General features: G+C 43.0%; 1 protein-coding gene across 1 annotated transcript; it reads right to left on the bottom strand.

The window, feature by feature from the left end:
• Positions 1–627: 627 nt before the first annotated feature.
• Positions 628–15,843, bottom strand: DYNLT3 (dynein light chain Tctex-type 3). Its single transcript, XM_077342928.1, has 5 exons — positions 15,654–15,843; positions 13,877–13,918; positions 12,636–12,759; positions 9,898–9,975; positions 628–2,636 (listed from the first exon to the last, which is right to left on the bottom strand). Exons 1-5 carry the CDS (start codon positions 15,681–15,683, stop codon positions 2,560–2,562), a joined length of 351 nt encoding a protein of 116 aa, XP_077199043.1. The 5' UTR covers positions 15,684–15,843; the 3' UTR covers positions 628–2,559.
• Positions 15,844–16,047: the final 204 nt, after the last annotated feature.

The raw sequence follows: 16,047 nt of genomic DNA, 5'->3' as shown, positions 1-16,047 counted from the left end.
GCCAATTGCTGCCCAGATCCGGTTCAAGGTTTTGGTTTTAACCTTTAAGGCCATAAGCGGGTTGGGATCCACATACCTGAGGGACCGCCTACTGCTCTATTCCCCCCGCAGGGCCTTACGTTCTGTGGGTGAGAACCTGTTGGTTGTCCCCGGCCCGAAGGAAGCGTGCCTAGCCTCAACCAGGGCCAGGGCCTTTTCGGTCCTGGCCCCTACCAGGTGGAATGAGCTCCCAGGTGAACTGCGGGCCCTGCGGGATTTGTCAGCTCTCCGCAGGGCCTGTAAAATGGAGCTCTTCCACCAGGTCTATGGTTGAGGCTGGGGTCAGCGAATCAGGGACATCGCTCCCACCCCAGGAGTTGGAGTGTACACTACTCCTCCATCCTTTCCTCTTCACCTCTTTGATAATTGGGGGAGGGATGGGATTTTTAGCCATCATATTAGTAGTTTGATGTTTTAATGGGAATTTTAATGGGGTTAGTTGTTGTGACCCGCCTCGAGCCTGTCAGGAGAGGCAGGAAATAAATCTAATCATCATCATCATCATCATCTCCTAAAAAGATTGTCTTATGCTGTTTCAGGAAAAGGCTGTGAAAAGTTTGTTCATAAAATAAAAATCCAGAGCACCAATGAGCTTTCTATAGAACACTTTTAATACTCTTGTTGTAGATGTGCGTATTAAAATATTTATTTGTATTAAACTGGCCTAATCCATAACAATTTCATGGAAAAAAAATCTCTGGTGTTTAAATGCTATAGTAATCCAAAACAAATCCATTATGGTGGTCAAGCATGTCTAAGCATACAGTACAAGCCAAAACAGGACTGGTAGCAAGGTCTCTACATTTAGTGCTCTCGAAATACCAAATGCTTAATGTACCAGTGTAGGTTTCAAATTCTAATAAAGGTAACAAGTGACTACAAAATGATGCATTTTAATATCACTAGTCAGATTCACCTAAATACACTCGCAGATGTGCTTAAATCTGCTCTATTTGACTAGTTTTTTTAAGGCAATAGAGTCACTTGATTGGCATTAACCATTTTTAAAATTTTGGAGATCCGGCAATAAAAATACATGACATCCAATTCTGTTCATGTCTGTTTATAGTGCATTCAGTAAACTTTACTCCCCCATAAGCAGACATGCAGCCCTATTCTTAATAGACTGTCACATGTATAGGCTATCCACATTACTTGGAATTAAATCCCACTTGAGTTCAACAGACCTCATGCCAAGTATATGCGCATAGTACTGCGGTCACATTTATTCATAAATGACACAGGGTTTTATTATACTTTTAATAAGTGCAACTTAAGATGCGAACAAGGCGATTTTGTTTTCAAATGTGTATATTTCTAAATTTTACACATGAATCCTGATTTCTATATTGTTTTAACTAAGGCACAAAACTATACGATAACTCAAAGGGGAAAGGCTGGCATTTAATCAGAATCTCTGCTAAGATATGTCAGATAATGAAGACATAACAGCTTTGCTAATATTTTCTATCCCAGTCCTAAATATCTCTGTGTGAATCTTTTTAATGACACAACATTACTATAATGCAGTAATAACATGCTTTTTATCACACACTGTTCATATGTCAATGACTACCAAATACTGCAGACTGGGTTAACCCGGTTTTTCTAACTTGAAGAATTTGTCTTTACAAGCATATACATTAAGTGCTGCTGGTTACTAATTCCAGACAGCTACATTCATTTGCAGGACATCCATGATCTGTACATGTAAGCGCTTTGGTCTATAGATATTTTGTGCCCTAACAATTTTTTTTAATATGTTTGTTTTTTCCTGTTTTCTCACCATGCTTTGCCTATAAAATGTTATATATTATCAAATATCCTAGTTTGCAGCCTGAAAGCTGTAATAATCAAACATACTACTCAGAGGGAATAGTTTGCATCCATGAAAAAGCCCACAGCATCTCACATGGAACGGATCCATACTGCAGATGTTCTTTCAGTTCACATAAGGAACTGGCTTGAGCCTGTAGGTCCTCACCACCAGAACATGGGTCCTAGAACATAATAAAACTCTCTTGCAAATCCAACTTGCAGAGGAATATCTGTCTGGTGGGTATGCTTCAGAGAAAATTCTCTGCCATTCTACTGAAGAACTTCTAATAAATGCTAAGAAGTCTCTTCAGCAGTTTGAAATAACTGTTGTAAAACACTGACTTATGATACTAAATACAAAAAGTACTCTCTCTCATAGTCCCCTCCTCCTAACAATTAGGTTTTTCTTAAGCCCCTGTGAATGGTGGCATTAACATGCACATTCTTAATAGGGGGGGGGGATTCACTAACTTAGAACACTTGAAACGTTGCCTTGTGGAAGCTTCAGCCAGCTAAATTGACAAATAATATTTTACTGTCATATATACACTTTGTGCAGAGACCTCTTTTTAAAAAGCTCACTTCATACTACTTTTTCTAATGCATAAATATTATTTTTTTAAATAATTCTTAACAATCCACTGCATTTGATAGTTTGTTCTTAAAGGCTTTGGCATAACGTATTGTGGCTTGTTCAGCTTGCTACAGAAGAATGGCTACAGCAAAAACATTCACAACACAGTTCATCGTTCGGTTTTCCCATCTGACTGTGCAGGTACCTACAATGGATTTAAAGGGGAAAAAGAGTCAGGTTTTCTTTTCTTGAGTGAGAAACCCATCAACTACAAATTCCATTGCAAAAATAATCAACAAACATATTCCCTGCAAAACAAAAACACAATGGTATTTAGCACTGCAACCATAAGTATGCTTCGCAGGAAATAAACCCTTTTGTGGGCTTACTTCTAAGTAAACATGTTCAGGTAAAAATTCCTTTCAGAGAATAATGTTAAAAGCACATGAATAGTCTGTTGGTAAACCAAACTTAGATCTTAGGTCTGACCATGACCTATAAGGTTATAATTACTTATAGATAACTGAATTCTCTATTCAGAACACATGATCTCTGTTCCTAGAGCACTTGGGTTGAAGCTGGTAATTCATCAGCACACGGTGGCCCCCAGGGAGAGTTATTTGCACTGCTTGGGTTGCTGCTGACTCATTAAAAAACCTATTGCAAAGTTTGGCCCTGAGAGGGCACAAATACTAAACTCACCGTAATAAATCAACATTCTGATTGCTGTTCCATGTTGAAAGTAGATTCCCTCCCCTCCCCCAAGCTGGTACATTTAATAACATATGGGAAAGGTATCTTATCTGGTCTCAAGCAGCTGCTCTTTTTAATTTGTGCAAGAATGGACTTGGAATAGAAATGCTAAGACAAAGAAGGGAAAGAGACTGGAATGCACAGTGTTAGATCCTACGGTGTTAGGCCGTACCAGGAGCCGTTTGCCAACTCAGTTGCTAACTCAATTTTATGTCATTTACACAGAGACTGAGGCCCGGAGCATAAGGGATTTTTAGGTCATACTGGAACCACGATCTTGTGTTCTGTTAGGGTTTGGTTTTAAATTGTTATTATTGTGTATGTTTTTATGAGGAATATGATATTTTTCTTTGTAAACTGCCATGAGCTAGCATGCTAGGAACGGCGGTCTAGAAATTTAAACATAAATAAATAAAATTAATTAATTATTCAAAAGGCTAGAATGATTCCATAACTGTTGAATATGTTTAAAGAAACAGTCCTGACATCCTGTCAAACTCTTTCACCTCTACATTCAGCTGAGTGCTCAGTACCATCCTTTTTTGATGTGGGACACATCTTCTGGCATAGCCCCTGGGACGGAAATGGGTACAGACATGATGTCCATAGCCCCGCCCCAGGGAGCACACCAGAAAAGGCTGGAGCAGCTCTGTGGGGCGTTGTGGCAGGCAGCCGGCTGGGGCAGTGTAAGTAATTGTGGGAGGTGGCCAGGCCACTGCTGTGCTGTCCGGGGAGGCCTGGAAAGTCAGGGGGCAGCATGGTGGCTGGACAGGCCAGTGCCACCCCACCTGGCCAGGGGACATCATGAGGCAATGTGGAAGCCAGGAAGGCCAGTGTCACCACAAAGTTGAGGAGAGGGGGGAAGGGAGCAGGGAGTCTGGGTGCTGGGGAGATCTCTGGGGGCCAGGAAAGAGGCCACGCAGATCCCAGGGGTGTGGTGGCTGCCCTCCAGGCCTCCAGAGACCGGCACACAGGCCATGCATCAGCAGAGGCCCAGGTGCTGCCTTCCAGGTCAGAGGAGGCTGGGGTCCTCCTGTGAGAAGAGGGAAGGGGGGGACTCTGTGTGTGTGTGTGTATATTTGGGGGGGAGGGGCCAGGAAGTAGGCTGGGGAAGGAAGAGGGAAGGAGAGGGAGGGGAGGAGGAAGTGGGGAAGGAAGAGGTTTGTGTGCATGTATTTGTGTGTGAGGGGGAGGGGGGAGGAAGGATGGATTCATAGAATCATAGAATCATAGAGTTGGAAGGGGCCATACAGGCCATCTAGTCCAACCCCCTGCTCAACGCAGGATTAGCCCTAAGCATCCTAAAGCATCCAAGAAAAGTGTGTATCCAACCTTTGCTTGAAGACTTCCAGTGAGGGGGCACTCACCACCTCCTTAGGCAGCCTATTCCACTGCTGAACGACTCTGACTGAGAAAAACTTTTTCCTGATATCTAGCCTATATCGTTGTACTTGAAGTTTAAACCCATTACTGCGTGTCCTTTCCTCTGCAGCCAGCAGAAACAGCATCCTGCCCTCCTCCAAGTGACAACCTTTCAAATACTTAAAGAGGGCTATCATGTCCCCTCTCAACCTCCTTTTCTCCAGGCTGAACATTCCCAAGTCCCTCAACCTATCTTCATAGGGCTTGGTCCCTTGGCCCCAGATCATCTTCGTCGCTCTCCTCTGTACCCTTTCAATTTTATCGATGTCCTTCTTGAAGTGAGGCCTCCAGAACTGCACACAGTACTCCAGGTGTGGTCTGACCAGTGCCGTATACAATGGGACTATGACATCTTGTGATTTTGATGTGATGCCTCTGTTGATACAGCCCAAAATGGCATTTGCCTTTTTTACCGCTGCATCACACTGCCTGCTCATGTTTAGTTTACAATCCACAAGTACCCCAAGGTCTCGTTCACACACAGTGCTACCTAGAAGCGTATCCCCCATCCAGTAGGCATGCTTTTCATTTTTCTGACCCAGATGCAGAACTTTACACTTATCTTTATTAAATTGCATCTTGTTCTCATTTGCCCATTTTTCCATTGTGTTCAGATCTCGTTGAACTCTGTCTCTATCTTCCGGAGTATTAAAAAGCTCTGGAGCAGATATATGTCCCACATACCCGTGAGAGCCTGGGTGTTGCTACTTTTATTATTCCCACTAGGGCTGCAATCTTTACACTTATTTACTTGAGAATAAACCTCATTGGACTTACTGCTATTGAGGCTTACTGCTATTTAGGATTACATTTTCTTCCCATAATGCCCAAATGTCAGGACAAAATTATACTGCACATATAACACCAAGGATATTTGCTTAACTGATAATTATTCTTCTCTTTTACTTGGATGGAGGAGGAAACTAGGTCAATATTAATGTAAATATTTAACAGTTATAGAACTTGCATGTGTTTACTATTAGTTTATCACATTTAAAACTCTTTAACAATTGTGGCCAGCTCATATACACCAAGTATCTTAGTGTTTTCTGATAATGAATTCATTTCCCTTTTCCCTGGCATGTTCCCAAAATGAAGTGAAATAAATTCTGATATTGCTTACTAGTAAGGCCAGGTTGGTAACTGAAAAGGAAATGGGCTAACCAATTACTTTTTGCTTCATATAGAGTTACACTGAACAGATGAACATGACTGTTTTCATTAACCTATGGGACCGCTTATCTCCTTATGCCTCCTACAGGACATAACGTTCTGTGGGTATGAATCTGTTGAGGATCCCGGGTCCCTGGGAAGCATGCCTGGCCTCAACCAGGGCCTTTTCACTCCTGGCCCCCACCTGATGGAATTTGCTCCTGGAAGAGCTGAGGGCCCTGTTGGAGCTCTCTGGGTTCCGCAGGGCCTGCAAGACGGAACTCTTCTGCCAGGTTTTTGGTTGAGGCCGGGCTGATCACTGGGCTAATAAGATTGGTTCCGCCCCTGCCCTTTTCACATCTGGATCCCCCAGGGACCACCCCAGCTTTATAACAGAGACTGATACTGCTGGGAACGGAAAAGATGAGCAATATGGGCCTAGTTAGGGACTGTTATGCCTGCCATCTTGTTATTTAAACTGGGATAACTGGATTGTATTTTGTATTGTATTTTATCAGTGAGAGAGCATCTTAGGTTTTTATCTTGTTGTGAACCGCTACTGCTGGTCCAGGAGCTGGCAATATACAAATTTACTAATACATAAATAACAAATATAAAGGTAAGAATAAGAGCCCTGGATCTGATTCAGTAGTCAACCTGGAGCCAGTGCAGCTGGAGAGGGCAGGTTGTATATGGGCTCTCCACTAAGGATCCCTGTAGCTGCATTCTGGACCAGTTGAAGTTTCCAGATCAACTTTAAGGGTAGTCCTGCATAGAATGAGTTTCAGTAATCTAGCCTGGAGGTAAATGTTACATGGATCACGGTTGCTATGTCAGGTGTTGACAGTCAGGGCACTAGAGAGCCAGTTTGGTGTAGTGGTTAGGAGTGCGGACTTCTAATCTGGCATGCCGGGTTCGATTCTGCGCTCCCCCACTTGCAGCCAGCTGGGTGACCTTGGGCTCGCCACGGCACTGATAAAGCTGTTCTGACCGTGCAGTGATATCAGGGCTCTCTCAGCCCCACAGGGTGTCTGTTGTGGGGAGAGGAATGGGAAGGCGACTGTAAGCCGCTTTGAGCCTCCTTCGGGTAGAAAAAAGCGGCATATAAGAACCAACTCTTCTTCTTCTTCTAGTTGCCGTTCTTGGTGAAGATGAAAGAAAGCCTGGCGGACAACATTTGTGATCTGGTCCTCCAAGGCATCTAGTGTCACACTCTTACTCTTGACAATCACTAAAGTTGCTAATTGGACTCCATCAAGAGCGGAGAGTGACTTATACATGTGATACTGCCTGACTTATAAATGCACTCTCTAAATATGTGTACAAAAAACAAAAAGGCTTAATTGAACAGAGCAATATGCACATTCAGAAAAAAATGTGATAAGCTAATAACTAAGTAAAACAATTTTTGCTTAAAAATCTATACTGTTAATAATTCACTTTGCCTTGCTTTATCTTTAAATCAGTCTCCTTGTAATTGGAAGACAGTTGGACTGCAAATGGTAAGGTAAAAATTGTAACTACTTCTAAATCTAGGCCTTAAAATGAAAAAAAAAAATCCAAGTGACAAGGGATTCATGTATTTCGCAGAGCAGGCAGGTGCACTGCCCTGCCTTTTAACCATATTCTGGCACTAAGGGCCAAACAACATTACATGCAACTGCATGGAGCTTTCCCTCAAAGATTTTTTTCTTGCTAAAAGCCACTATGAGAAGATGGTATCTTGAATGGATGAACTTTGGGAGAACGGACAACTGAACCCCTTCTTTGACAGTCTTCTTTTGCTCACTCAAACCCTTCATTGCAAGCTGTGTATCTCCCCTTAGCAAAATAATATGCAGAGCCATATCTTTTTTTTTTTTGCGAGGCAGCAGGCATTTTGGAGGTGGGAAATAGGGATAGGCATGAATCTAAGAAACCCTGAACCAAGCCAAAAGGCCCCTGCCCAAACCGAGCCGGTCCAGTGAGTTTGGTTCCCCCTTTATCCTGGAAAGGGGTTAGGGAATTGCCCGTCTGTTTGGCTTCCTCCCCATTTTGAAGTGAGGAGGGAATGAAACTTAAACCTAACAGTTCAGCTGTGGACCCTGAGCCACTCAGCTGTAAGGTTTAAATGGTACTGAACAGCCGAACTGGACAAAAGTAGAGTGAATGTTTAGGAAAGCTGCCGTCCCCAAACAACTGTTCAAAGACTCTGAGCCAGTTTGTGTACATCTCTAGTGGAAAAGCAGCAGGCTGCTTCCCACTTAGCATTCTTTTGTTGCTGCTTTTCATTAACACAAAGGATTTGTTAGGATCTAACTATTCTAATTCCAGATGATACAAATTATATTATTTAAATACCATGTCAAAAACCCTTTCAATACCGGTGGCTAAAGATGTCGTCCTGAGGGGATTGCAGTGCAATCACTGGAGCCTGACAGGGGTCAATTGTGGAAGCAATTGGCAGAAAAGAGGAGGGGTACGCAAACCCCACCTCACTTTTTCTACCCAGGAAGTTCTAGTGAACTCTTGGGGCCGTCTCCAATCCTTTAGGAAGTTTATCTCCCCGGATTACAGGCTGTCAGCGTTTCAGGACAAGAGGACGACCTCCATATTCTTTCTTGGACTATTTTTCTTTCTTTCTCTCTTAAAAGAAACCGCTCCAACACTCTTCTACGATTTATTTACTGCAAGTGAATGCGGTGGACTGGGTGGAGCACAGCATCTGGCAGCCTCAACAAAAGCCATTAATCAACGCTTCTATAAACAACAGCAAGTAATAAATCTGCTTTTCGCCTCTCTCTTTCCCTCCCCCTCTCTCTGCCTGAGTAGCCACCTCGATTTGGGGCGGGCTCATTTTCTTAAGTAGAAGGACTTAGATTAACTAGCAATAGCTTTTACAGCTAAGAATATTTTCAAGGAGATCCAAGATGGCAAGGAAGAAGTTTTTAACAGGACTGATCGACCAATAACAGTGGTTGATGACAGCACTAAACAAGGTTGGAAATCATCAGCAGAAGAGAAATCTGAAATTTTGGAGATGGAAAAGGGGATGTCGGAGCCTCACAGAAAACATGACTTCCCAGATAAGGACACCATCTTTAAAAAGGCATACAGGTATTTCAAAGCAACAGTACACAAGAATCGACTAAAAGATATATGGATCTGTTTTGAAAGTAATCGATTTAAAGGAGCTTCTCAGGAAAAAAATTGTACTGATACATTTCGGATCGGAGTCCAGGGGGTGCAATTGCCTCAAGATTCATCGGTGAATATTCTGCGGGAACAACTGCACTTTCTACGCCAAAGTCTAACTGGACAGAACATAAGTCTACAGGAACAACAAGGTGCAGTAAGCCTCGATATGAGACCCCCTTAAAAAGATTGGGGAAGGGAAAGGAGAAGCAAAACGAAGGGGGAACAAGATGTTTGAAATCTTTTCTTTATTCTTCTTCTGTACACTTTTAAAGCAATATAATTGTAAGTGCTGGAAATGTCATGATAAAGTGGGCTTCCCCCACCTTTTTTTCTTTATTAGTGTATTGTTATAGGGCCAAAGTTCATACTGTTCTACCAGAAATGTTCAATGTTAAGTACTTAATTCAAGCCTGAAAATATGGTGTTGAATATCTGTCAGGAAGGCTCTTTGACTGTGTTAAGTATAAAATGTTTTATAGGTGGTATGTGACACCAAAAGTGATTGCTAAAATTGCAAAAAACTATGTTAACAAATGTTGGAAATGTGGTGATAAAGTAGGTTTCTTTTTTCAAATGTGGTGGAAATGTGAAAAAGTTTATAAATTTTGGGCAAAAGTTCATACCATTGTGTAGTTAATGTGGGGTCTTAAGATTTCCTATGTAAGCTGAATCTTAACTAAAAGGGGACACTTAATGGAGGGGGTTTAAGTGTAACAAATGAAGATTATATTTTATTGTTCTTTGTATTAACAACTTATACTATTTGTCTTATTTCTATCTTTATACACACACACACACACACACACACACACACCCTTTCAATACCCTGCCTCAAATTTTGTTAGTCCTTCAGCTGCTATTTTTTACTGCTATCAACAGACTAAGGAGCTACCCATTTGATCTAACTCCTTCAACAATTACATAAATCAAAAGGCAAAACATAGCTGGGAGGTAGCACTTACCATCAGTTGTGGTATCCCAAAAACATGAGCTTGCTGTGTGCAAACCAGCTCCACACTTCTGCATTACAGCACATGTTACTGAAGGAAAAAATAACATTACTGGATTTGTTAGGTCAGTTCCATGTGGGATGGTTGGCCAGGTTTCGATAATGCAGTGAATTTCCTGAATTCCACAAGAGGTTGGACTAGATGTCCCTGGATGTAACTTACGACTCTATAATTCTATGATAATAGGAAGTGAATTTAATTTCCTGCTTCCTCATAGCCTTGCAGTGCTTCCATGCAGCTTCCAGATCTACCTTGTCTTTTCTGTAATCTTTCTCAAACTTGCTCCGATGTTTTAGGAAATATCCACATCTTCTTTCTCTTGCTCCCATCCCCTACTGTAGCCATTTCTTCCAGCCACCAGAGGAATTTTTAAAAAATCAGCATTATGGCAATCTGTTTATTAGGTTCTCTGAATTTCCAAATTTCATTTTATTAAAGCAGTTTTATTATGGAGATATGCCTTAAACCAGTGTATTTTAAAAAAGGGGCTACCAATTTAATTTTTATAAAAAGCTTGAAATTTATAGAACATGGTTATTATCATCATTATTCTTCTCTGCCTTCTCCAGAATGCCAAACATGCAGTAATGACCCTTCCCCCTTGGTTTTCAAAAAGCTAAATACTACTAATTCTGGCCTCAACCTGCAAACAACCTTCCTAAGAGATATAGGGTGGATGGCACAGGATGGTAGCACTATATAATATTAATAATTTTATTGACTGATTTTTACATAAAACCCAGTAAAAACCCCTACCTCATTAAACACAAAGCTCCAGCAATAAGATGGCTAAACAATGTCCCTCTTCCCACAGTCTATCCCTGAGGGAGGTTGCAAAATGGTACAGCGCAGCCTGAGGTGGGGGGCTAGATCTTAGTCCTGGCCACAATCAATAATTATTATTACTTGTCACCTGTTGATTAAAAAGAAATCTTTTAAAAGTCCCTGGTGGGGCAGTGGAATGGCCCCTACGCAGGCAACTAAGCAGAGACAATGCAGGGAAACCGGCCACATGGAAGCCCTTTTACCACTATGCTGTAATCAACAACTGCAATAAGGAAACCATACATGCCCCTTTGTATGGAAAGCACCTTAATAAAGCAAAATAGAGATAAATTATTTAGACCAGCATTTATTCCCCATGGATGTTTTATGGTATCGAACAGACTGTAAAGGAATGAGAGAGTATGACAAGCTTCATTTATACTATGGCAGTATGTGTGTTAAGTGTTAGCTAAATCTCTTAAGCTTTCTTTTTGAAGACACATGAAGCTGCCTTAGACTGTCTTGGTCCATCTCTGTCAGTACTGCCTACTCGGACTAGCATTAGGTTTCTGTCTTTCACATCGCTCATCACCTTTTAAATGGAGATTTTGGGGACTCACCCTGGGACTTTCTATATGCCATGCAGATACTCTACCACAGGGGTCTTCATCATGGTGCCCATTGATACCTCTCGCAGTACTCACAAAGTGTTTGCAGTAAATGGGAGTGGCTAGGTGGGACTTTTTCCAACAAGGTTTCTGTCTGGCCACTGGAGATATGATTGGTTATGCAGATTTTTAAAAGTATTGCTTTGGCAAAAGCTGCAAATACAATGAGAATCTCTACTGAAGGTAAGCTGTGGTGGCCATTTTGTGGCTGAACCCTTCACAATGTGTCAAGAGTTGAAAAGCACATACAGGCTCCAAAAGGTTGGGGACCCTTGCTCTACTATCAAGTCCTGCTTTTTCAGGGAAAAAGAAGAATTTTTCCTTCTTTTAAGGAAGTGGAATGTTCTCTTTAGAAAGCCTGAGATTCTAGGTTTATACAGAGTCTACTGAAAATGTCTAGTTAATCTTTTGGTGCAGATTATTTGTCTGTAACTACTGAAAAACACTACATATAAGGAGATCTAAAATGTGGATCCCAGGGTATTATCCAACCAGCTTTTTTGCTTGTGAAAAGAAATGAAGTCTTGTTTTGCCACTCAAAAATACTGTGTTTGGGGTCATGGAACCTGAATGTACAAAAGACATGTGGCATATGACCACAGCAGTAGTGAGGACAGGAATTGGGCAATATTCAGTGAAAAAGATTGCTAGATTCAATCCATGCTCTCTTAGATCTCAACCCAACATTTACCTACTTTTATTACAATAAAAGTTCATAAAAGAACAGATCAAAAGAATCTTCAGTGCTCTAGGGCAGTGGTCCCAAACCCCTGGCCTGGAGACCGGGACCGGTCCGTGGATCAGTCAGTACTGGGCCGCAGCTCCTCCTCATCCTCCTCGTCCTCCTCCCCGGCTACTGCCTGGTGAGCTGCCGTGCCACTCTGCTGCCGGCTCACCTTTGGTGCTCTCCAGCGGCCGCCATGGCTTGGGCTCCCCCTCGGCGTGCCGCTGGCAGTGCCCCCCAGCGGGCGGCGGGAAGTCAGGGGTGCTGGTGGGAAAGCAAGTGGAGCAGGGGCTCAGGTGGCGGTGATGTCCCTCGGCAAAAGACTACCCCCCTGGGCCTCAGTAAAATTGTCAAGCATTGACCGGTCCCCGGTGATAAAAAGGTTGGGGACCACTGTTCTAGGGTGCAGAAGAAAATGCATAGAACCTTGTTTATTATCTGCAGGTTTTTTTAAATCTCCAGAAGTGGACCTTAAAATCATTCAGATTTAGCCAGAAACAATATAAACTCTGCATATATATGCTTATACTTACCAATGTACTTATATGTCTTCCCCAGTTTTACCAGATGTGTTAGAGACTGTTCTACTATAGTTGCAGTCCAATCATTAACTTTGTCATGATTGTAATCTGCCTTGCCCAGAACACCTTCTATGCACTGGATATGGGGAAAATAATAATGCACAAATGAATCAATTTATAGCTTTAATTCACTCCAATAATAATCTGCAAAGTAACTCAAATGCTACAGATCGTTTCTTTTTTGACTCTTATCTCAAGCTGCAGATGTTAAACTTAGAACCACAATTCACTGGGATAAGTCTTAGAACATTGTATACTTTCTATACACCTCAACAGGAAAAATGGGTAGAAACAGAATCATCATGATACCACGTAAAGGAGAAGTTGTGATTAAGGACAGCTCACCAGTTAACCAGCGATCCAAGGGATTTGTCCAGCAACCGCTAACAAAACCTGCTATCTAGCCAGTACTGTTCTGCATATAATTTGCAGGTCCTTTCCTCTGCTGCCAACAGGAATCCCTCCCTGCCCTCCTGTAAGTGACAACCTTTAAAATACTTAAAGACAGCAATTATGTCCCCTCTGAACCTCTTCTTCTCCAGGCTAAACATTTCCAAGTCTCTCACCCTTCCAAGTTATAAGGTTTGGTTCCCATGCCCCAGATCATCCTTGGCGCTCTCCTCAGAACCCTCTCAATTTTGTCCATGTTCTTTCTCCTCCTCGTAGTCCTCCTTTTCATGAGACACAATTAGTGGGCTGGTCATCACAACTGGGGTTGGAGCGGAGGAGTTTGTCAGCATCAAACAGGAAAAAATCCTGATAACTGCTTCTACGTTTACCATTCACTACTCAGAGTCTGAATATTCAGAATCTGACAGTGCAACATTATGATTTGCAGCAATTCCTATAGGACAATTTAGGCTGCAATCATACACACTGTTTGGCTTTGACAAGATTTATACAGCTTTCCACAAAGCAAGATTACAGCCCCAGTGTATACTATAAATTCTCCTGAGCAGAATGAAACCAACTAAGTACAGAATGTTGACTGCTGGTTAAGACTAGAGGTAACTGATGCCAAACGTCTTGGCTATGTACAAAATCCTAGATATCCAATATTCAGAATTTCCTATAAATATATTGAACATGTCTTCCAAGGATGCCCATCTTTCCCTAATGTTATTAGATAAATAGAGAAAACAGAGCACTAATCACAAAAGCAGATTAAATATATTACAAATGTTTAAACTTACATCTTTTACAATAGTGTGGGCTTCCTCAGTGTTGAAAGTCATCTGTAACAATAAAAAATCAACAGCAGTTCACAATGTTTTAGGAAGAAAAATGAAAAATTCCATATGTCACCTATTCTGCAGTTACTTCATGGACACCAATAAGTTACCACCATGCTCAGTTCAAGGTTCTGGGTTATTACTTTCAAACACCTTAATGACTTTGGAACCACATACTTGCAGGATCAACTTTCCTGATGTGTGCTACTATGATAACTTTGCTCGTTTGAGGGTGCTACTCAGCAAATGGATAAGATCAGCAACTACCTGTACATGTCTATTGTTGCTCCCATCTTGTGGAACAGCCTGCCAAAGGTCAGGAAGTCTCCTGCTCTTCAGTCATTCCACAACATGTGCAAAATAGGAAGCTGTTTTATAAGGTACTTCGAATTGTATTATAATAGGAAGTCCAGGACAGCATTTTTACAAAAGATTAGTATTTGTATATTCCAAAATTGACTGCACTGTCTTCCATCTACTAATTCTCTCTCTGTATTGCTTATGGCAGTGGTCCCCAACCTTTTTATCACCGGGGACCACTAAATGCTGGGGACCACTCAACGCCTTTTACTGAGGCCCGGTGGGGGGGGGGGGGGTAGTTTACTCCTCTACTCTCAACCACTGCCCTAACGCTCTCTGATCGCTATGGTAATGTTTAAACATCCCTTCAAAATAAGATACAGACACACCACAACAATGAAGTGTGTTGTAAAAGACTGGGGGGGGGGATGAAGTAAAGAGCCGGGGGGGGGGGAGAAGGCGTCCTTTGGGGCCCACCTCCAATTAGTCGAAGGACCACATGTGGTCCATGGCCCACAGGTTGGGGATTGCTAGCTTATGGTATATCACTCTTGGACAGTTTTCAGTTTGCATTTTCTTTTTTAAAATGTGTAATCTTAGTCCCATTGCATTATGTATTGTGTTTTATTATTTATTTGTTACATTTATAGCCTGCCACTCTCCGTAGACTCAAGGTGGGTTACAGCGTATATAAAACCCCAATAGAACTTGTACCCCATTAAAAAAAAACCTGCAATCTACCATGATTTTTAATGAGAAAAGTGAGTGATAAAAGAGGTAAATAATCATCCACATGATTTGCACATTTGTCCTTTGAGGGTTTGGTATAGCAGATGCAACTAGAAAGTCCTAAGAAAAGCTAAGGTATATTTCTTGAGTAGGTGAGACCGAAAAGTTTTGTTTTCTAGTCCGAGTGCGAACGACCATTATGTCTGTCTATAGAATGGTGCAGAAAAGCTCTGCCAGGTTTCTTTTGCCACCGTCAGGTAAGCGGCTTTCGACTGTGGGCCACAGTCATCTCTCAGGGCGGATTTCGTCTCATTGCCTACGCCTTGGAGGAGGGGGAGCCCGAAGCAGCGCTTGCTTAAGAGACCGCCTTCCACCAAGCCTGCCGCTTTAGCGCGGCTATTTCATCACAACGTCCCCGCCTTGTCCTGACAGGCCTTGCCCTGCTGCAAGCGGGCGGTGGCCTAAAAGTGAACGAGCCAGCCAGCGCCTATCGAGCCAGAGGGAGACGCCTTCCCCTGTCCACAGGCGACAGGAAGCGCTGACGGAGGGGTCCCGTTCTTTATCCATCCGCCAATCAGCAGAGCGACCACGTCTGCGCAGAAAGTCCCCACGAAGAGCGGAATCAATCCGCCGTGGGGGTGCTCCTGAGGAGAGACGGCGGTGGGAAGGGACACCCAGAGAGGCTGCTCTCAAGGGGAGTGCGAATTACCTCATCGTTACGGGGGTTAAACTCCTCCATGGCCTTGGAGCTGCTGAGACGACGCCCTCCTGACTCTCGGCGCTGGCAGCCCTTGATCGCCAGCCCCACCTCTCGCTCCGAGGGATGCCTGCCCGCAGCTCCTCCTGCCGGCCCAGGCGGCCCACTCGTTCTGTCAGGTGCCCCGCCTCAGCGCTGGTGGGCGTGGCCGAGCCAGGAGGACCGAATCCTGCTGACGTCAGAGCCCCCGGGGAGGGTGCAGCCTGCGCTATCCGCCGCGTCCGCGCACGCAGGGGCTTCCCGAGTGGAGCTGGCGGTGCGCGTTTCCTCTCTTGTAGTGACTGACTTAGTTTTCTCTGCAGAAGCCTGCATATGGATCATACAATATAATCCTTAAGAAGAAGAA

This window comes from Paroedura picta, chromosome 6 (genome assembly GCF_049243985.1).
Source record: "Paroedura picta isolate Pp20150507F chromosome 6, Ppicta_v3.0, whole genome shotgun sequence".
Lineage (NCBI taxonomy): Eukaryota > Metazoa > Chordata > Lepidosauria > Squamata > Gekkonidae > Paroedura > Paroedura picta.
This window is presented reverse-complemented; position numbering and strand designations above follow the sequence as displayed.